General features: G+C 36.7%; 1 protein-coding gene across 1 annotated transcript in view; it reads left to right on the top strand.

Annotated features, from left to right (window-relative positions):
* POLN (DNA polymerase nu) overlaps positions 1 to 23418 on the top strand; it is a 97824-nt gene that overhangs the window by 26340 nt on the left and 48066 nt on the right. The window contains exons 14-20 of the mRNA XM_064710199.1: positions 263 to 352; positions 1798 to 1854; positions 2673 to 2726; positions 2949 to 3014; positions 18032 to 18089; positions 19585 to 19662; positions 20087 to 20201. Coding sequence (XP_064566269.1) covers positions 263 to 352; positions 1798 to 1854; positions 2673 to 2726; positions 2949 to 3014; positions 18032 to 18089; positions 19585 to 19662; positions 20087 to 20201 — 518 coding nt within the window. The remainder of the gene's footprint in view (positions 1 to 262; positions 353 to 1797; positions 1855 to 2672; positions 2727 to 2948; positions 3015 to 18031; positions 18090 to 19584; positions 19663 to 20086; positions 20202 to 23418) is intronic.

The raw sequence follows: 23418 nt of genomic DNA, 5'->3' as shown, positions 1-23418 counted from the left end.
TAATTTTTTTTCATAATTGTGACAATGTTGAATAATCTGTATTTGAATGTATGTGCATAAATTATGCTCTTTTTTTAGTAAATATGTCACTGCTTCAATAGCTCAAAAATAAAGATTTTCAATTCTGTATTAGTTCTCTTTGCTACAGTATGCTCTATTTACCTTGTAACCTGTTTCTGTTTAAGTTTACGCACCCAATAATTTTCCTTTCTATTTCAGCACTTGAAACACTGAAAGATTTATTGTCTTTTTCTTACCTTAGGTACTATTTGATAAGTTAAAGCTGCATACGCTGTGTGAGAAACTTCAGAGAACTGAAATACAACAGCTCGTATCCACCTCAGAAGTTGTGGTGAGACAGGGAAGGGTTTGAAAACCAGCTGCATGATTTAGCACAACTTTTAAGTTATATTCCAGCCCGTTCAGCCTGTCCAGATCCCTCTGCTGAGCCTTCCTGCCCTCCAGCAGATCAGCTCTTCCATCCAATTTGGTGTCATATGCAAACTGACTGAGGGTGCTCTTGATACCCTTGTCAGATCATTAAAAAGTCATTTTGTGAAGATAATAATAGCAATGGAGATTCTTCTTAGAAGAGAAAAAGCCTCTGTGCAGCTGCACCTGTTTCTGATTTGGTGCCACGATTGAATTGCTCTAGGTTATATAGGAGTTAAAGTGCACAACTCATTGCTGAACATGAACATATTTGGGGAAGGTAGAAGGGTAATATTTATTCCTTAAGAAAGAAATTCCACTTTCAGTTCCACATTCAGTCAAGTGTCTGAACTACCAAATATGATCTCCAGTAACCTCAACAGTATAACCAGAAAACCCACACATTCCTCAAGGAGAAGGAGGTTTCATAGATCAGCCATGTAACCTTGGAGGGTGACAGAGAGCCTTGGGAAGTGAGAGGCATCAGTGAAATAGAATTCACGTCACCTTTTGGTGGGAACATAGAATTTGTAGCTGTAATCAAAGCAATGCTTTTATGTAGTCCAGTATTCTCTTTCCAACTGCTGAGACTTGGTTATTTGGAGAAAGGTAGGATGAAACCTTGCAGGAGATGAATAGTAGACAATAAATCTGACGATGTTAGTTTCTCCTTCGTAGCAAGAAAAAACCCTTATGTTTTAAATATAAATTTTTGTACAGTTGCATCTGTTTTTCATCCTGGACTATTGTAGTTCCAGGAATTTTTTGTTGTTCTTATAAATATCCAATCTCTATTTTAATAATTTGTTTTTCTCAACAGAATTTTTGGCAGTTTCCAATCAAAGTAATCAGAAATATGCTTTATTTTATTGTTTTTTAATTTGAATTTCTCTTGAATTTTTCCTGGAGCTTTTATTAAGGCATGAAGAGGAGAAATTCTCCTCTTGGATTGTGTGTATATAAATAAGTACATGTGTATATATGTATTATCTTGTCTATTTCCATTATGTTCTTTCTTGCGCTGGTGCTTATAGCACAAAAACCAAACAAAGGGCCATAAATAGTACACACACATCTCACCCCAGTGTTTTCAAAGTTGCTGTGGGAAAGTTTTTATGTCTATGTGTCTTTTTATTCCTGTGTGGGACAGGAGTGAAAATAAAATGGGAAGGAAAAATTCCCATCCTTCCTAATGAAGGCTTCCGCGGGGCTGGGATTGCTTGAATGATATCATCCTTCTGCCAGTATTCTGTCCATTCAGCTTGTTAGGAAAATTTCTTCCTCCAAAATGTATTCTGTTCAAGTTTGTTTAATAATAAAACTTCAAGAAAAGTATGTCAGTAATTCCCATTCTTGATTTTGCAGCTAAATAAATTGCAAGATCTTCATCCCTTGCCTAAGATAATTTTAGAATACCGCCAGGTGAGCTGATACTTTTTCACAGAATCTAGTTGCATTAAAGCAAAATTTAGCAAGACAGAAAAATATTTATAGTTAAATAAGTAAATAAGTCGACTAGCAAAAGCTCATTCCAATTCTAATTTGAAGTCAGTATTCTTAAGACTTTTTTTAATTTTAATGCTTATTGTTGTTTTGCTCTATCTTTGATTTTAGCTACCAAACAACTTGTACAACGTTACAAAGACAATTGGAAAACATCAGTGTTAAATTTGTGTAGTGCTGTAAAGCATACTTAGGGCAAAATGTCTGTTTTTTGAGTTCTGAAGAAATGCTTTGCATAAAGTGAAAGAGATAGCTGTTTATGGGGAATTTTGGGATAACAAGCCTCCTGAAAATCCTAAACTATCTAGTTAGTCTGCTCCCACGCTTAATCATTGTTTCCAGTGAATGAGCTTCCAAGAATTAAAAAAAAGATTAAAAGTTTAAAAGTTTGTGGGGTTGTTTTTGGTTTTGATTTTCTTTTAAATTTGTTTGTGGTTTTTTGTGTGTGTTTTTCATGTAATCTATTGACCTGGGGACATAAGATATAAAATAATAAATTTCAATAATTGATTTAATAGTATTTGCAAAGCTCTGTCTTTAGGTTATGACCAAGCATTTATCTAACTCACAGGAATTGGTTAAGCTGTCAGTGAGTACAAATCCATTATTTATTTGGATAAAACTGTCTTTAAAAAAGAAAAGTCTGTAAGCAGGATGCATTTGGAAATTAGGATCTTTAATTTGAAAAATCCCTTTTTTTATAAGTAAACATTTATCTTAAAGTTTATGTATTTTAGGTTCATAAGATGAAATCAACTTATGTGGATGGACTACGAGCGTGCATGAAAAAGGTAGAAATATATAAAGTAGCTTGTAAAATCCTAAAAATATGTGAAATGATTGCAGTGTTTCCAGTTTAAGAACTTTTATACATGGAAAATTTAACAGTATTTCTTTTGTATTTTCTTGTTCTGATTGCAGTGAATTTTTATTACTGATACTTATATCAAATAAAATATAGTTCTTTGTCTTCATTTTTTATTTTTTCTGTTTATTACTTTACCTGATTACAGGGTTTCATTTCCTCCACTTGGAATCAAACAGGAACTGTGACTGGCAGACTTTCAGCCAAACATCCTGTAAGTGAGGTTATTGGAAGATTTGCATTTTGATTGAAATGAAAAATTATTATTACTTGTACAAAATATGTAATATTTTTAACACAAGAAATGTTTGTTTTCATGCAAGTCTAGCAGTTACTGTATTGTGTCTAAATGGTGGACAGAAAAAGCTTATTAAATGGGTGGTTTACTGTAGGGCATCTGTTCTTAGGCATATTTTGTGGTATGTGTGATTAGAATTAAGATTGCAACCTGAAGGAGAGGAGTACAATTGTGAGCAATGGATGTACCTTGGACACTTCCTTGTCATGAATTCTGGTGTTCATGAAGCACTCCTTGTAAAGCATCAGTGGGCCCTGGAAAGAGGGTATTACAGAAAGAAAAGGAAGCTCTCTTCTTCTGGAATTTGGCTTCAGGCTTCATAGCAGCAAAGGGCTCAGCTGGCAGCTGGTGCTCTGCAAGTCTTGCTTGTATGGCTGTGCCACATGGGCTCTTTGTGCTTCCTCTCTTGTCTGTGATGATCTCCATGTACATGCCTGAAACGTGTTTTATTTGACTTTATGGACTGCTATGGGCTTAGGTTACTTTATTTTTTTCTTGTTTTTTTTCCCTTTCCACAAAGTGGCCTTTCAAGGGCTTACTTGAATGTGTTCTATGATCCCATTTCTCTTGGTGTTTATGACACCCACTGACCATTTGCTGTAGGTCAAAGGCCTTTGTGTTCCTCTCTTGTCACTGCCCATGGCTGCATGGATGAGAGTGCAGGAGCTGGAGTGGGACAAGATGGGGCTGCAGAGCTCCAGGGGCTCGAGGAGTAGGTGAGAGAACAGCAGAAGAAAAGTAGTGACTGTCCTTCTGGGGAAAGTTTCTGTTAGGTTTAACCATGGTGTTTTCTGCCAAAGACCTGCCCTCTGGCCCTGTGGGTGACTGGGGACAGATGCAGAGATGGGACTGTCCACAAAGGCTAGAGGGAATCTGTGAGGCTGTTATCTTTTTTAACTTGTGCCCCAAAGTGTTGTCACTTCTTATCCATGCAGATTTGGGTTCTGCTTATCTCTCTGCAGGACCCAACCTTAAGCTTCATGAGCACAAATGGGATTAGGAGGTTTCTGCCGGCTTGGAGAAAGGCCATGGTGTTCCACAGCTCTTTGTGGGAGCAGAGATGCAACTTTAACAGTTGTGAGCACTTTGCATGGATGGGCTGCTGTGGTTCCTGGCAAGTCCTGCCTGGAATGGTGACTTTGGGTTTCTGACAGAAACCTGTCCTGGGGGGTTCTCACCCTCACCACACTTGGTGACTTCCTTAGCTTTTCTTTCACCTGTCTTCACAGTTCATGTTTCATTTGCATCTTCCTACCCTCATGCTACATATTTCCATGAAATTTGTCACCAAACAATTTATAGGAAGTGCTTATGCTTTTTGCTGAGTAAAAATCAGTGTTTAGGATTCTGAATTAACAACAGAACGGGGAAGTGTTACTGCTGCTGTCATTTCTCATGCACCCAGGTGGAAAAACTGAGAGGAAAGGATGATCATGAAGGTCACAGTTTGCTGAATTCTCTGGAGTGAAGCACAGGCATTTCCAAGTCAGAGCTGAACAGACAGCTGTCTTGAAAAACCACATACAACACAAAGTGACCTTTGGCCCATCATAGTAAAAAGGACATGAAATCTATTTTTCTTAAAAGTGGTTTTTGTTCAAAATAATGCTGCTAAAGTTAGCATCCAGGGTTGCCTAAGGCTGGCTTTTCCTTCTAAGGAAAAACATTGGCATGGCTTTTTTTGTTTGAAATATTTATGGAACTTATACCATCTGTTTCTGAATCATTTATTGATATGGAAGATATACTGCAGTGCCCAGTCACTTTGCTAAGTGTTAAAGGATTGGGAAGATTCTTGCCAGAAATCATAAATATTGGAGATATTTTAGTGGTTACTATGATATTATGTCAAATTTTAGCTGAATTTTTTGCTGAGGCAGTTTATTTTTAACTGTTTTAAAATGCTTTAACAAGTGATTAAAGCAAAAGATAAGTGTGAATCACATTCTTTGACAATTCAAATGGAAAAACATCCCATATTCTGCAGTGCTTCTGAGAGATTGGATTCCAAGCAGAGATTTCTTTATCTTTCTTTTGTTTTGTAAAGAGGATGGATTTATCTGTCCTCTGTCCTTTAAGGCATTTAATGGAGTCCAGGAGAGATTTACTTGTAGGTTTGAGGGGAAATGACTAGACATTGGATACAGAGCTGAATTTCTTTTTCAGATAAACTCTGTCATCTTCTTTCAGACAGTTCCTCATTTCATGATGTATATTTTTGACTTTATGTGGGTTTTTCTCAATAGATAAGTTTATTCACATGAATTTTTATGACTTTTGTGTTGTAACAACTTAGAGGGGGTTTCTTAGCAGCACTTTACTTCAGTGGCTCTCCATGTGTTCATCTATTTTAGTTTAACTTTACACTTCATTTCTTCTCATTTGGTTTCTTCCTGTACAGAATGTGTTCTGTATAAATCATGTGTTTTTCGCACATAACTGTTAATGTATTTTTGCTAAACAATAACATGTATTATTGCATTTGATCTTGCAGTCTCCTGTTATTGCATTGTAGATGTCTATTTGCTACTTTTGGAAAACTTGAGTATCTGAAACCTAAAAGTAATTGTAAACTCTACAAATTATTTTATAATGTATCCACGTGCCAGTTTATTGGGTTTTTTTCTCTCTGATGGATTGCTTATGACTGTTAGGAGAATTTAATTCGGTTTATTATTTGAATGTGTTATTTTCAATTTGTTTTTGTATAAATGCATTAGCCTTGTGTACATTAGGATGCTTTTTGATTATATTACTCATAGATAACTTTTCTGTTATATATATTTATGACATTCATAAAAGCTTATGTTCTCCAAAGCCACCTGGAAATATCTCTTTTTAGTCTCTCATAGTTTAAAGCAGAAATAAGTCAAGACACAAATGGAAAAGCATAAACCCAATTAAGATCAAGCCCCTTTCAGAATGAAAAGAGAGAAATCCCAACTTGAGATATAAAGATTGCATAAAATTAGATGTTATAATTTGGTTTGAGATGTAAATTTCAGTGCTAGAATCAGATATTCTGTATTAAGGTTTCTTTCCTCCAGGCTTCTGCAGTAGAGAGAACTGAAATGCTGCTAATGAGTTTATGCTTCTCTACTTCAGAAGATGTTTGTATCATTAAATTGAAAAGCACAAAGTGGTGGGCTTCAGGGAGCATTTCCTTCCTTTTAGTAACAAAAAGTTATACTGAAGATAAATAAAAAATTTTCACCTTCTTGAAGAAAGTGAAAAAAAAAGTACTCCTGCTTTTCCTCAGGAAAAATGCTTTTATAGCTTGTCCAAGAAGGCAAAGAAATAACATAAACCATCAGTCAAAGAAACATGTTAGCCTATAATTTGGAAATCAGGAATGTAATTTGACAGGGAAGCTAATTGGGGCATATTAAATGTTAACATGCTTAAGGAAGGATCATAAAGAACCTGAAATATTGCATACATCTCAATCTCTTCCACAGATATAAGATTTTCTGGTGGTGAATGCACAATAGAGAATTGCATGCTTGTTTATTAGAAAATGAGTGTTGCAAGCAGTGTTTGGAATATGAATAATGAATTTAGCATCTGGTTTTCATTCTAAGGGGAGAGACTCCCTTGAAGTAGAGGCCCCTCTGAGCAATTGCCATCCAAAATGAGTCTGTTCTCTCAATTAACTTAGCAAACCAGTATTTCTGATTAGCCATACTGTATCTGTGTTATTTCCCCTCTGGGCTGTTTTTTTTTGGAGTGAAATTTTTTCTAATTTTCTCTGAGATAAAATGGAAATGTGGTTTTGGCATAGTTTTGGGATTCTGGACAGTGTGGATGAGATGCTGCTTGTTTGTCTCCCTTTTGTAGCAGAATCCCAATAGGTTTTCCATTTTGGCATCCCCACATGTGCACTCCTAGCAGGGTGGTCTGACAGAATTGTGCTACCAAAGCTGTTGTGGCAGCTCCAAATTTCAGGCATTTTGTCCAAGGCCTTAGTAAGGCTGCAGGCTGATGTGTGCTACTATAAATATTCTTTTTGGAAGTTTGAAGTCTGTGGTCACAATTGGATTCCAGCAGAAACAGGATATTCTGCAAGGTGTTCCAACAGTGATGGGATTCTGCACTGTCTTGTTTTATCCCTGCCCCTTTCTTTCACAGCTTTTAGGAGGTTTGGCAGAGGCTGGTGCAATGTGAGGAATCAGACACCAAGACTGGGAGCAGGAATGTGCTTACATTTTCCTTTTTTTGTTTAACCTCCTCCCCAGAATGAGCCAAGGCCTTGGCTGCTTTTGAAACTGCACTGATGGGAATAAGATTTTTGTAAACTTGCTTTCCAAAACATTTGCTTTCCAAATATACTGTCCAACTGAGAAGATTATTTACGTAAAATGAAGAAATTATATGGGCCTTACCTTTTCATTGATCTTGGAGTGTGTTTTCTATTTTTTTTAAAAGTATGTTTATTGGAAAGCACTGGGGATAGAGACATGTCAGACACATTACAGGTTCATATAAAATATCTTGTCTAAAGCTTCTATAATGTCATCTAGGCTAACAAAATCAGTTTTTGCTGAGAATTCCCTAATGTGGGCTTTGCTTATAACAAGGGTGGGTTGTCTCAGCAGATATGAGAATGTGTCTGTGCTTTCTTGGACTTTTGAACTAAAGCAATTTAATGTTGTATTTTCTGGTCAGTGCAAACCCCTGTCACTCAGATGAGCTGATGTGCTGTTAGAGAAAGCCAGAGTGTGCTTGCTGGTTGTTGTGGTTGATTGGTGTTCTCTGAGCATCTTTTGCATTCAGAGCATATTTTTGTGCCTTATTTCTTTTCAGTATGCTTATTCCAATACTCTTGAGTCATATGGTGGTTATTACTGCACTAATAGCACTAAAATAGTATCTCATTTTATGAGTAGAGTTTTGTTTTTATATCTGCTTTTGTTGTTGCTTCATTTTTTTAAAGTTATCTTAATGAAGGCCTGAAGAAACTGCATTTACAGTGTTGGAGACAGAAGTTCTCTATTTCCTCTTCCTCACTCATCACAGCTGAAGTTCTGTGACAGGAAAATTGTACTTAAAACTGAGTGAATGGGCATGTTGACAAGCCTTTGGTCCAATGACATTTTCAGGATGAAATTTTACACTACCTTAACATTGCAATAGAAAGTTCTTAGCTATTAGTGTAACAACTGTAGTGTGGAAAGTCACTGTTGGTCACATTGTAACACTCATATCTGATGCTCCAGAACATCACTGTCTTGGTTTATTACCCAAATGCAGAAACAAGGTTTGCTCTTTGTTCTCTCAGCATCTGGACTGCAGTGTCCTTTTCTGTGATATATGCACATCTTTGGCATTTTCTGCTGTAATGCTCCTGATTTGTATGGATTCATTTACCTCATGGTGAGTGGGTGTATCCAATACATGGACAACATTTTATAGCACAATTTGACTCACTAAAACTTGTACCATCATCTGGGCTGTCATTCTTTAAAACAAGCAGTTCAATCCTGTCCTCTTCTCTTCTGTTTGGGATCATCTTTGCATGTATAATTGTTCTGTGTGTTATTTAAAGAAAGGTAATGTGAAGCTGGTATATATCTACTTGCTTGCAGTAATAGCATAAAAGATACTTGCATTTTGTTTATGCAGGATAAGGTAGTCTGTCATTATTTCTTCTGCAAGCTAAACATAAGCACAGAAATAAACAGAGCAATTAAAATTGGCTGCTCAAAAATGAAAGATTCTATACAACTTGGAAAAATATCAGCTAGAGTGTTTTTAGCATATTATGAAATATTGACTATGTAGGCTTAAATCTTCCTTCACTGTCCTTTAGTTTCTGGCAAAAGAAATTCTCAGAGAAGCTTAAATTTGTAGAAATAGGGAAAAAAAAGTTCCTCTAAAATCTTCCTATGCTTGAGAGATGACAGCACTGCATACTTCCACTTGTTTCTTTGGAATTAGAGGATAATATATTTCAATCCAGTATGTATAAATTAAATTGTCAGCACTGAGCATTTACTGCTACTGAGTGAACATTGCTAACATTGTTGATTATATGCTGATTCATTTTACCCTTTAAATGGCCTTTGCCAGTGATCTTTTGGGAATACTCCAGGTAAAAGCTAAAGCTATGATCATGGTTTAGAAATTCACCTTGGAATACAGCTACTGCTACTGACAGGTTATTTTTCTCTATAATATGATTGGAGCACAAAGCTAACAAGAATCAAAATTAAAATCATCCTTGCTAAAAAGCTTGTTTTGATTAATGTAGCTTTCACTACCTCACAGATTCAAAGGTGTTTTAATGTAAAGTAATTATAGTAATATCTATTACTGGAAGTATTCTGTTACATGAGTTAGTCTATGCACTTTGGGGTGTTTCTTGGAATTTTATTAAGTCTGATTCCATGTAATCTGAGAATAGTTTAAGAGCAATATTAGCATGGAGTTCAGCTTGCAAGAAACAATTAGTGTCATTCACTGATGTCTGTCATAGTCATTGTTCTGCTGCTGTTTATCCATTCACATTTCAGCTCCTGTCAGGGCACTTCTCTTGTGCCTGAGGTTGGCATGTGCAGCATCCCCTGATGTCCCCACTGGGCCTCTGTGAGCTCTCAGGAGTTTCATGGAGCCCATGTCCTGCTGAGGTTATTTTTACTGTCCTCATCCATAAGACATAAGATTGCTGAATCTTCAGCAATGTGCACAAATACATATGTGATCCTTATATTAAATATCTCTGTGTCTATTTGTTATTAAGTTTTCTGTTGGAACTTCTTGTGAATTGATTAAGATTTTAGAAATTCTGCCTGATGGTTTTTTTGGTTTTCATATGAAGCACTCCATTAGAGGGAATCTTAGATATACATTGTAGGAACTACTCAGTGTTTGGAGACAGAACATTTGAAATAAAAATCTCAGACACACAAATTATGTCTTGTGTTACATGCTCTCAAAAGGGGAAAGTGTTACTATATTTCTATGATGGCTGAATTCCTGTTTGCAAGGACAAAATGCAGTCTTAACTCCATCTCAACATAGATTTCATGTTTGAATAGAGCAGAAGTATTTAAATAGTTTATTTTGCTATGTGATGTTCTTCTACTGTACAATTGTCTTCCAATTTGTATCTAGGAAAAAATAAAATATCTGAGAGGTTGGACAAGAGCAGAAATGAAGAATGATTTAAAAAATGGTTTATAGGGGAAGATCAAAGGTTAGGTAGATTGAAAGAGACTTCTTGTTTTGGATGGACCGGGTTTCACACAGTAATGATTTTCCAAAGCTTTGTCATTGGCGTTCCAAAGAAATTCAGGAAAATTATCTCAGTAGCTCTACATTCCTATTATATTCATCTTTCTCTGCTGACAATTATTTTTATTCCTGTGTCATTAGTTTTCCATTAAGTGGAAAATTTACCAATTCTTTATTTCCTCAGCAACCTTTCATGAAGCCTCAGGAAACTTTGTGCAGAGTTTTGGATATGGATGTGCTCTCTCAGGCTGGGAACAGCAGTAGAAAAAAACCAGTGGTTTGTACAACAATTGCTGAAGATGGACAGAATAGGACAGGGGCCATCTTGCTGTCACCCCTGTGGCCTTGCTGTCCATAGTTCTCCTGTCCCAGCATGATCATGCACTGGCTCTGGCTCTTGGGAATTTACAGTTAAGGGCCACTTCTGTAAAATCAGGGACTGTCCTTTCCTCATTGGGAGCAAAGAGACATTACTTACTTGGGTTTCCTTAACTCCTTCAACCAGCCTCCTGTTCACAGCCTTTTAAGAGGAATTCCCTGCAAACATATGCTCAGTAAATTCCTCAGTATGTGGAACAATCTTGTTTGAGATGCTAAATTTTACCCTTTTCATAAAACAACTGTTACGTCTTTTCTTTTAACAGTAAATTCCTCCAGCCTGGAAATTTTGCAATTTTTTGTGCAGTTAGAGGTCTGGTGTTTCTGCCTTTGGACAATATTCCCCTGACACTGTTTGCTTTAAAGCTATAATATGCAGCTCATCTAAAACTGTACAATATTTACTATCTCCAGCTGCCACTCAAGGAGTTATCTCAATGCCTTAGCATTGGATTTTTTCATCAAAACCAAGTCACATCTCCTTGGGGTTCATCCCAGAGTTTGAGCTTCCCATATTAATGAATATTAGTGTAATAGAGCTGGTATTCTGTGTATGTTTTTCTTTCAGGAAAATGAAATTAAATAAGTAATAAAATGTAGTCAGTTTGTAGATGGCAAACAAGAGCAGTCTTTTTCTCTTGCAAGATACAAAGAGCTGTGCATATACAAACTTCCTTGCTTGCTGTGCAAAGGTGAACATTTGTTACAAAACACAGATTTTAATCAAATCAGTGAGTAAATTTTTTTTTCATTTTAAAAATAACTCATCAAAACCTTTCTCATGTGCTCCTAAATCTTTATTGTCTGAGATCATTGTCAGGTCTAAATTTCAAGGAATATGGCAAAAAGATAATTAGTTGTAGGTAATCAAACACTATTCTTAGGGCCTACTCTCTGAAGTAAGAAGTCACGAATTTTGGTTGCCCTTTTTTCCTTCCTTGTGCTCGCATCTTTCAAAGCTGATTAAGCTTGTGGGAATGGGATGAATAACTTCTAAGTTTCCCATTGTCTGATGTCTAAAAAACCTCGATAATTCCTTGCTGCTGGTAAGGCAAGAGGGTAGTGCCTTACCTTCGATTGATTGTTCTCTGCTGAAAAGTGCAAACTAGGACCAAAAAAGAGAGAATCCTTCTCCAGAAGTCTTTATGGTTCTGTGCTTTTTGACAAGGAAAATAGATGTCCTTAATTTTCCCCAAGCCACTAGATGGCGATTGCAGACAAGTCAAGGTTTGCTAAGGAATGCATGTACCATGCATACCAGGCTGGCATTGCTATGGTGACTTTGTTCATTTTCCTATTTTCTGTGTTTATTGAGATCCATGCCAGATTTTAAAAATTAGATCTTCAGACTGTCTTGAAATTGTGTTTCATATAGAAGTCACAAAAATAGCTGTTTATGCCTTTAGAACTATTAATTAATGCTAGTGTGGGCAATAATTAAATGTGGCAATTTTCCAAAAAGTTTTTTTAAATTATTTTTGCTGTGTAATTTCTCATGAGTGAGTTGCCTCCAGCAATTTTCCAAAAAGTTTTTTTAAATTATTTTTGCTGTGTAATTTCTCATGAGTGAGTTGCCTCCAGCTTTGGAGGTGCCAGATAAATTGAGCGAGTTTGGTGTTGTGAGTGCCCTCTGTCTTTTCATTCTGCATTGCAAAGATGCTCTTCTAGGCAGGGTGCAGTTTTCCTTGCTAGTTCTCCAATACCTTTGGCCTTTAACAATGGAGCAAGTGAAGTGTTGATGGTCAAGGAAGCAGTTCACTGAACATGTGCTTAAATTTCTTCTCAAACTGATTAAATGAGATGTGAGAGCACAATTTATGACCAGGTGTGGTCCCATGTAGAACAACAAAAGACAAAGGAAAAGAAGTGAGAAAATTTTGAAGAAGCAAATAAACTGGAGAGAAAAGTAAAGAATAGCAAGAATTTAAAAAAAAATAGCAATTAGAATTTTTTTTGAAATGCAATTAGAAATTTGTAATGTAAAGCTCAAAGGAGTTGTCACCCAGATATCTATTAGCATTGTAATGAAGTCTGGTCTTACAGACCAAAGTCTTGCTTCTACTCTAAAAGTATTACAATGCTAGTCATCAAACAGATGCTGTGGATTTAAAAGCTTACTTTGTGTTTTATTGTGTAGAGCTGAGTTGGTGTTCAAAGAGAATAGTTGTGGCCTAATTATTCTAATAAACTTTCTGGAGAAGAAGTTGCTAAGAGAAATCACAGGAACTTTTGAATTGTAATGCTTCAGTTTTTGCTGGAGTGCTACATTTCATGAGAGAAACTAGAATTTTGCTGCTCTGAACTTTTTTTCAAATGGAAAAGAAAATATGTGTATTTCTCAAGTATGAGGAAATAATTGGTTTCCTGAAGCAAAATCTATTAGAGCTATTAAATCTAACAAGATCACAGTCCCAGTAAATGTTATTGTTTACAAGAAATGCAAGTAGCTTTTGCTATTTGTTGGCACTGGTAGCCACTGTAAAACAATAATTAATTCCTTTATTTTGCTCTTGTGCTTGGCACTGTGCCTCACTAACAGCAGGTGGATTGGTCACCACATCAAAGGATATGTACATAACTTTACCTGTCTAACTCCTTCCTTCTATCTGTTTGGTCTAACTCCTTGGCTATTTTTTAATTTCCCGTGTGACACATCCATCCTGTATATATTTATGAATGGATATTCTTATCTTAGTAGGAAGTTTTGTCTCTTGTTCTTATTTTTAAGTAAGCTCTTAGAACAGTGAGGAAAATAGAATCAAATGCCCACAGAATAGTCAGGAGCCACCTCTGTGCATTCCCATTTATTTCAGTAACATTGTAACCTGTTAGATTGCTTTGTTCGCCTCCCTGCAGTTTGTAGGGCTTCAGAATGGCATATTCCATAAAGCTTTAGAAATGCAGATCTGGGTAATTATAGATTAGTGAGCCATTTTCCAGGAAAAAAATAAAAGCTTGTAACTATTGATGCCTTTGTATACAGACACGGATGTGTATTCTGAGTCACTGGGGCTGACTGAGGTTACTTGTTCAAAATAACAATTTATGCTATTAATAATGTAAATGGGGAGGAGGAGAGATGTAGGGGTTAGCTGAATCCATATAAAAAACTGAACGGAGAATCAGAGTATGGGAGATACAAACAACAGCCCTACTTGATGTAGAGAAAGAAAGAATTAAAATGCACCCCCAGCCTCTGTGATTGGGTGAAATCTAACTTCACTGACTTCAAAGGCCATTTATCCAATATATGTCTGTATACTGTAGTCCTTGGAAGGAACTGAAATAATATACTGGTTTTAATCTAGGAAGGAATGAAAATATCAGTGGCAAATGAAGATGCAGAATTTTGGATACCAGAAATAAAAAGCTCAACAGAGTTGAACTGACTGAGAAGAAACTCATAAAACTGGGGAGCTGCTTGTTTGATTTTGATGAGGGATTGTTTCATTGATGATTCTACTCTCCTTGCATATAGTGACTTTCCTTATGGATTAGAGCATTGCTTATTGAGGCTTGAAGCTGTGTTTGTGAGGCTTCAAGAGAGACACCCAAAACCCGTCAGTTCTGAGCCTCCTTGCCAGGACTGCTGGAGATTGTCTGTTGAGGATTTGAATATCTCCAAGGGTAGAGGTTTTGGAACTTCTCTGGGCAGCCTGTTCCAGTGTTTGACCACTGACATAGCAGAAAATTTTTTCTTACGTTCAAATGGAATTTCCTGTAATGGTTTCTGATTGTCACCTCTTGTCCTGTTGTTGGGCATCAGTGAGAAGAACCTGGCTTCATCTTCTCTACATGCTCCCATCAGGCACCCTGAGCAGAGGACAAGGATCAGTCTCTTGTCCTGCTGGTGATGCTCTTCCTGATGCAGCCCAGGGTGATGTTGGCCTTCCTGTGTACAAAGCTCGTTGCTGGCTCAGCTTGCTCTTCACCATGATCCACAGGTTGTGTTCTGCAGAGCTGCTTTCCAGACTGTGAACCCTGTGGGACCCGGCCATCCTGTGTCTCCAGCTGCCTGAGGTCCCTCTGAATCACTCATCTGCCAAGCACTGCTCAGGGTTTTAAGTTGCCTGCCATCTTGCTGAGGTTGCCTCAGTCCTGTGATCCAGGTCATAGATGGGGCTGCTGGGCCTTATTTGCCCCTGGGCTGCTCCAGCAGTGACTGATCTCTGTGGGGGCCTGAATATATGTTGTATTGTGGGATCTGTGTGGGTCTGAGTTGCTCCAAACGAGCTGCAGCTGCAGGGTCCTTAGTTGGGCAGCAGCTGTAGCTCGTGAGGGTAACTGAGATAAATAGGGGTGGGTTGAGAGCCCAGGAGGAGCCCCTGAGAAGACAGGAAGGACTGTGCTGCAGAGAATGGAGAAGAGCCCCAGCAGAGAGGCAAGAACAACACGGCAGCGAAGATTACAACAGATCTCCAGCTGTGTGACTGCACCTTTGTGCCACTCACCAAAGCCCTTGGGAGCTGCAGTTCAGCTGGGTTTCAGTGCACCTCACTGTCCACTTATCTAACTTGTACTTCAGCAGCTTCTCTGAGGCTTTTATGAGTGAGTGTTTTGAAAGCCTTGCTGGAGTCAAGGTAAACAACATCTGCTGCTCTCCCTGCCTCCACAGAGCTGCTCACTGCATTGCACAAGGTGTCACTGGTTAAACATGATTTCCCCATTCTAAATCCATGGTGACTGCCCCAGATCATCTACTTGACTTGAATATGTTTGCAGATGTTTTATTTGTGCCATCATCTTCCTGGGAACTGAGGAGAAGCTCACTGGCCTGTAGTTTTCTGCATCTTCCTTCTTGTCCTTGTGGAAGATAAGAGTGACAGCTGCTTTCTTCAGAAATCTGCCCTGATTATCACAGCCTTTCAGACCTATTGAATCTGGGATTTGGGCTTCATCTATCCTTTTATCAGTTGGAAGATAATTTTGGATTACAGTGTTGTTTTTGTATGTTTTTAATATTTTAAAAAATAATTCTAGGATTTTCTTGTTAATTATCTACTAGAATAGCTTAATCTTTTTTTTTTACCCTCACTCAGAAACAATGACGAGAGGTATTATAATAGTCAACTTCCACAACCAGCTTTTCCACCACGCCTTTTCAAGTTTTCCTTCTTGTCTGTTGAAACATGATTTTTCAGAGAGGGCAATTTGGTTTCTTTGTAGGTTCTAACAAGATGTGGATGCCCTTTTCTAACAGTAAGGGATAACATTCACATCTCAGATTGGATGGTCTGTGAAGTTTTTGCAGAAAGACTTGAAATGTACACATAAAAACAAAACTACAGGTTATATTTTGTAGAGGTAGAGCCAGTAGAGGTAGAATCCGTGGCTATAGAGGGATTCTACGCAGCCTGTTTAAACCAGCAACTTGCATAAAATTAATTAATCTAAAATTAGATGAGAGGGATGTGCTGAACTATTCCAATAGCTTAAAGATGAGCATTACAACTCTCATGTTTCTTGAGTTACCTCTTTTCTGGGGAGCTAGTCAAATTATGAGGTGTTAACTAATTTACAAGTGAAAACACATTTTGCAATTGTAATTACTGGTGTTTTCCAGAATTATTAATAACACTTTTAAAATTGAGTTTAAGGTAGACTTTGTTCATATGCCCTCAATGTAAACAAGATACCAATATAGTGATTGATTTTTACATTGTTGATAGATTTTGAAATAGTTTTTTTTTTAAAAAAAAACTTTTTTCAGGATTTTGAAGCTAATGAGACAAGGAAAAATATCAGTGAGAGTAACTATAAACAATTTTAACCTGTGCTGGAAATTACCTAAGTACATGTCACAATACCAGTGTAGAGTCAAATGAAAAGCCCCTCTCCATCCTCTGTTAGAATGGTTCTATAAATCAGAGTTAAAATATATTTTAATGTGTGTAAAATTAGGCTCCCACATTCATTCATGTCCAGGTACATAATAAAGGACTAAATTTTCTGAGTTTCTGAGGATCTACTAGATTCCATGGCCACTTGGACTGCATATTATTCATAGGAATGAATACTAGTTCTACCCATCTTGTTGTTAGTGGAAATCAATAGCTGCCAATGGTAGTGTTAGTTTTGTGTACAGATTAAATAACCACTTGCTTCAAAAATGACTTTAAAATATGCATTACCATAAGCATTGCCACAAATGTGTTTTTGACTGTTTCTAGAAGCTAAAGAATAAAATATTCCAGTTGGCAAGTGTTTCTTCTGAGTATTGATGGACTAAGAGCAGTGTTGCTAATTTTTACCCATGCTGTGAAAATATTCTGTATTTTGTGTGGTATTTTCCTATCTCTCTCTGTAGGATGCTGTGGCAGGTGTTCAACTTAAGTACATTTAATTGTACATCTTTAAGGGTGGTACTCATGCTAGGAATGGCACTGTTGTGGTTGGGGGTTTTGTTCTTTTGCTTCTGCTTTAGATTTCAATAGCTTTTGCTGTCTGATTACATCCCTCTTAAGTTTAAAATAACAATTTTGAGTTGAAAATTGCATAGAAAATGATCGTTCTGATTTGGAAATTATATAGCACTATTCCCACTCTCTGAACTTTCAGTATTGCATAATATTAGTATGTTCCTCTAATTCCTGAACCACTTGCAAATTAATTACATGGAATGACAAAATCAGAGCTTGATACACATTCTCTTGTCATGTGTAGCTTTTCTAGATAAAGAAGCATAATGACACAAAATAACAGAAAGGAGTTGTCTTGTGCATCTTTGATGCTTTACTGGAGGTGTATGAACCCAGACCTTGAAAAAAAAATTTGCTGCTGATCCTAGACCTGCCTATTGGTTGATAAAATTAGCTCTAGTTTTTAACCTGTACTGATGTGCTGTAGACAATAAATGGTTCCTCATTTATCCTGCATTTAAAAATAGTAGGAATAGATACTAGAAAAAATCCAAGAGGCTGAAGAATATTCAGCTCCTTTAGCCTACAGACAAGATTCACATGTGTTCTTTTCTCAAAAGTAATGCAATATAACTAAAAGACACAGGTTAAAACAGGAAGAAAATTCTTTTTTTATTGGATTACTAATTATCTTCTATGATGCATCCAGAGATTAGGCTTTGAAATGGTTACAAGCAAGTAATTGTTCTTAGAATCTTCCAATTTTTATGGAAGAACAAATATTCAAAAGTATATACAGATGCAGAGGGTGAAGATTCCTTTGGAAGGCAAAGTGGTTAATCTTTCTTATTATATGGGAAAAAGTTGTTGGCACTAATGTCAGTAATGCTGGTAATAAACTGTTCCTAAACATATTTTAATACATTTTCACTTACTAAGCATTTTTATTCTTCCTGTTTGTAGAACATCCAAGGTATCTCTAAACATCCGGTTACAATTGCAAAGAAACAGTACATAAAAGGTAAACTGTGTTTTTATTAAGATGAAAAGACAGTTTTATCTAATTATTTTTCTGTGTGGTATTATATTTTGAAGCAAGCTGATAGGTCCAGCATTAAATATCAGATAATCAATGCTTTGTTATACATTAGCATTCAAACCAATTACTTTTTCTGATGTTCACGAAAAAAATACTTGGTGTTTCAGCAGTGATTTAAATAGTTACAAGCTTTTAGATTTTTTTTGTTTCCCTCACTTTTTCCAAATGAAATGATACATCTTAAATACCTTAAATATCCTAGGGATGATTTTGTGTGTTTAGCTCATAAGGCTTTGCCTGAGTCAATGTTTAAGCTGGGCCATTTTAATCATACTCACAACTAAACACCAGGAGTTAGTCAGATGTGTTGTTTTTGATAACAGATGTGTTAAGGCAGATGATTTAAGGCAGATGGTTCAGAGAGAATCAAAGTGAAGTCTAGAAAAGCATGAGCCAAGTGATAAAGAGAGAAACCCATAGAGCAGACTCAAATATAAGAAAGATTTTGGAACACACATTCTCCTCCTGGAATGCCTGCAGCCACAGCTGGGCAGTGCTGCTCAGTGTTTTTCTGCTAAGGTCAAGCTTTGCCTTTTCACAGCTTTTCACTCCCTGTGTTGGAAATAATACAGGTCATTAAACAGGAGGCTAGGGAAGATAATGTAAAATTTTGACAGCAGTTTTATTTTATCTACATGAGTCATTTTTATTAGTATTTTTTCAAAGTTGCTATTAAAAACTGTGTCAGCAGGGGCAGCATAAACCTGAGGTGCTGGGCATAACTGTGGCACATGAAACTTTCTGGAGACTTTGTTAATCATCTTATATGCTTCTCAAAAATGTATTTCGAAGTTTTTCCTGTATCAAGACACATTTTTTCTATTTTCTTCACTTTTATGCTGACCAGATCCTGTTGCATTTCAAACACCATCCCTCCCTACACTATGCCAAGTGATATTCCCTGGATGCATTCAGTTTCTAGTACCTTGTGTTAGTGTTTCATGATATTATTGGGGATTTCTGTCATTACAATTTGGATGCCTATGACAGCTGTATGTTCTCAATATTATAGTCCCCTATCACCTCAGAATTTGGTTATTAATACATTGCTGCAGCATGTTTAAAGATACAAAAATACATATTTTTACTTATTTTTGTAGACCCTTCTTTATAAATGTATCCTTTATTAAGTGATCTGAGAATAATGTTAGTTATTTTATATATTTGATAGCTTGTGTTTAGGAAAGGGTGTGGATTTGAGAAAGGAAGTGAGCAGTACTGCAAGGGTGGTGAAGGTAAAGTTGTACATGACTGATATAGTGAAATAATTGTGATGGTGGCAGTTGGTGCTCTGCTAGTTTGCTTACACTGCCATTTCTGTGGTGTTGGCTGTGTATTTGGTATAAAACCTTCTATGGTTTGCAGCACAGTATTTTTGAACTGGTGTTTGGGATTTAAATGTGGATCTCCTCTCTAGGAAAAGAAGAGGACATAATAACTATTTCCCCAAGAACGCTGTTTGTTTCAAAAAAAGGATGTACATTTTTAGCAGCAGGTAAGAGAGAGAGTGAATTATTATTCTCATACATATTAATAGTCACAGTTCTCTCATGTCTTTTTCCCCTCTCCTTTGGATGACATATTTTACAAGGCTGTCAAATCCCTTAGTAACAATTAATTTTGTTATGTGATGTGTGTTCCTTATTATGTTTTGGAAGTAGATGATATTTTTGCCTTGTGAATAGAAATAGTTAATAATATTAATTGACACATGAAGATAATGAAGGACTGAGACATTTTGTGATCCATAGCTGGAATATAGCATCTTCAGGATGAGCTTCTTACAGGCACCTGCCTTTTTTGAGAATGAAGAAATGATTGACTACTCCAGGCTTACATTTTAATTTATGATATTCTGGTTAAAATGCAGGTATGTTTTTATTTTAGAGCAATAGATGCATTTTAACACTGTTTTCTAGACTTTTCCCATATTGAGTTAAGGATCCTTGCTGACTTATCATCTGAACCAGAACTTCTGAAACTGTTCCAAGAACCTGAAATCAGTGATATCTTTACCACACTGGCTTCTCAGTGGTAAGATTAAATGTTGCATATTTTAATAGTAATTAGACAAAATATTAAGAATCACCTAAGCTATTTTATTGCTGCTTAATGATAACAAAAGACAGTATTTTGTTACAATATCTATTGTTCATACTATTTTAACACTATGAATTCCCTTCTGTCTTTCTGAGCCTTCTCTTCTCCACATATCAAAACTCTGCAATCCAACTGGCCAGTATGAGCCTTGTGGCTAAAGCTGATGCAATGATATATTGTGAACGGTGGTTGCTGATGGCTTCCTCCTTCTATTATTTTTAACCAATTCTTCTAAAAAATCCAGAGCAGCACTTAGAGAGGTTATCCATCTAAAAAAGCAGAACAGTTCTTCTGAGTAGCAGTACAAGCATTGTTGAAATTTACTTAGATATCCAATAGAAGTATTGGAATCATATTACATATACTTGAGAAACAGAGACTGGAGCTTATGGGATCTCCTTTGAACTAATAGGGTTTAGTGTTTCCACATTCTGGAATTATTTGGAAAAGGTGCTACCCCAATCATTTTAAAAAGGTAGATATTTTAATCTCCCTATCAATATAATTATTTACTAATCTCTTCAGTATGCCAATTAAAATATTAACTGTCAAAAAAGATAGAATAGTAGTCACTTAGCTGTTGAAGGTATTTTATATTGTTGTTTATATCGTGGTGATGCCTAAAAACCTCACTTGAGACTACTACTCCATTGCACTCAAAAGTGCATGAGCATTCAATAAGTGCCAGGGTAGATGTCAAGAAACTTGTGGTTTCAACAGATAGGTCAGAAAAAGATTGAATAGAATGCTGTAGCATAAAGCTGTTTGAACAGACTGTAGTTCATGTAAATATTAGGCACTTGGCTTATTTTCTTTGTCTCCCCCTCTTTTTTATCTTTTCATCTCCATTTTAGTTGGAAGATTGTTAGCTGAAAATGAAAGCAAAAATACCTATGATTGATTGAGCTCAGTTCTCATCCTACAGTTTCTAAATTTTTGCAGGCATAGTGTTCCAAACGTGGTACTTCCTGCACACTTCCATAGTTCACAGAATCTTAGAATCCTAGAATGCTTTGGGTTGGAAGGGACCTTAAAGACCACCAGTTTCCAGTTCCCCTTCCATGGGAAGGGACACCTTCCTCTATTCCAGGTTGCTCCAAGCCCCATCCAACCTGGCCTTGAACACACCCAGGGCTGGGACATATTTGTTAATATGTTCTGAATCTGTACAAAGAAATGGAGCTCACATTATATTTATTCTGCTACCAACAACTGTTTCTGCTTGAGATGTGTGCCTTCAAGAGAGAGAGAACAAAACTCCAGACCACAAGCATTCCATGAAATATATCTATGGAAAGATCACCTTTTTTCTAAAGTTTCTTAGGAACTTCTCTTGATACTGTAATCAATTCATAGCTCTAACTCGATATCGCTGGAACCTCATGATGGAGTTAAATCCTTATTTTAGTTTGATGATTTATTGGAAATGTATGCATGAAGATGAGTCAAATTTTGTCTCAGCTCTGGGCACTGCTCCAGAAATACCATTCTATTCAGCAATCTCACGGCTCTTGGCAGCCGTCAACCTCTTGCAGTTGCTACACGGTAACTTTAAATTTAATGAAGAATTACAGGCAAATATTTTTATCAGACAGAATTGTCATGGTGTGTCTACAAAATCATTACATAATGATTCTGCTGACTCTACTCTCAAGCTTCAGTAAAGCTAATGCTTGGAAGAAACTTTCTATTGAATCTGTTAAATGACTTATGAATCACAGAAACACGAAGGGTGTGTTTAATCTCATCTAACCTTGGACATCTGTCACATACTTGGAGAGATTCATTTGGCAGACTGCTGATATGCCCTGTGTAATAATATCAGTTGCACAATAAAAGTGTTGAGTTCTCAGTTCTCACCATTGAGAACAAAGTAGGTCTGGGGTGGCCAGCTTAAATGTGGACATCTGTATTTGTTCTGACAAATTGAATTCCTCCTGTTGGGTCAGTTCCTACTGAACTCAGCTTGGATTTTTGAACGTTGTCCTTAATTTCTTTGGCACCAAAGAGAAGATATAAAATTACAGGCTTCACAAATGCTTTCTCATTCCAGATATTTATTCTTCTTTCATAGTCTGTAGTTGATTCTACTGACTGGTAATGAGAAGAACAAAATAAACAACAAATCTTTTATCTCTTCCTGATCATCTGGTTTTCTCTGGGTCTTTATCCTTTAAAATCTGTGCAACTGATACACCAATGGGCATAGCAAAAGTTTTGTTCTGTTTGAAGGAATTGCGTGTTTTTACTATTTGTCTTTCCTGACATATTTTGTACAATTGGAAAAACCTTTTCAAAAAAAAAGGTTTTTTCTCTACAAGATCTATAAAGAATGGATTAGTTTCTGAAGCTCCCTCTCCAAGGACGAAAAATTAGGTTAGTGTTAGTATCTAGTAGCATATCAGCTTCTGAATGCGTGTCAGGTGGTATCTTTTAGCAGGTTTTCTATATCTAAGAATCCTTAGTCTGATAAATATTAAATATAAATAGAGAAGAATACATTATTGGATAGAAATCTGAGCCACACTCCAGAGTCCAGCCAAGTTTTGTATCAGTTTATTCATTTATTTTTTCTATACTTCATAGCTTCTTCACTGAAACATGACTCTGGTCCTTTGCTGCCCTTCAGACTAAAGCCTTCAAATGAAATCCAACCTTTTTAAAAACTTTCACAGGCTTTTTATAGCATTTGGCAGGAAATACACATGGGTGGGCAGTTTCTGCAAAGAGGTGAACTCTCTGAGTTCCTGATTAAATGAAGATCTCTCATGTATAAAAGCTTTCCTTTCACAATTTGGTTTGGTATTCTGTGCTGTGACTCAGCCTATCTCTGGTGCCTTAGAGATACATTTCTCTTGGAACCCTGTTGGATCCATGTTTCTGCTAAACATCATTCATATGGAATCTTTACCCTGGTCATCAGAGCAGGTAGAGGTGTGTGTGTCAGCCCAGGCTGTGTCTGTACATGGTAGTAAAGGGCTGAGTGGAATATAAACTGCCAAGCTAAAATTCACTCATGTGCAACACACTGCCCAAACTAACCCCAGTGAGAGGCAAGGCTCCTGCCAGGCTGGGCTGGATCTTGTGCTACTCTGGTGAGCTTGCAGAGACAGCTCATTTCAGGAGTAACTCAGCTCCAGCATTCTGTGCC

Source organism: Zonotrichia leucophrys, chromosome 4, assembly GCF_028769735.1.
Source record: "Zonotrichia leucophrys gambelii isolate GWCS_2022_RI chromosome 4, RI_Zleu_2.0, whole genome shotgun sequence".
Classification (NCBI taxonomy): domain Eukaryota; kingdom Metazoa; phylum Chordata; class Aves; order Passeriformes; family Passerellidae; genus Zonotrichia; species Zonotrichia leucophrys.
This window is presented reverse-complemented; position numbering and strand designations above follow the sequence as displayed.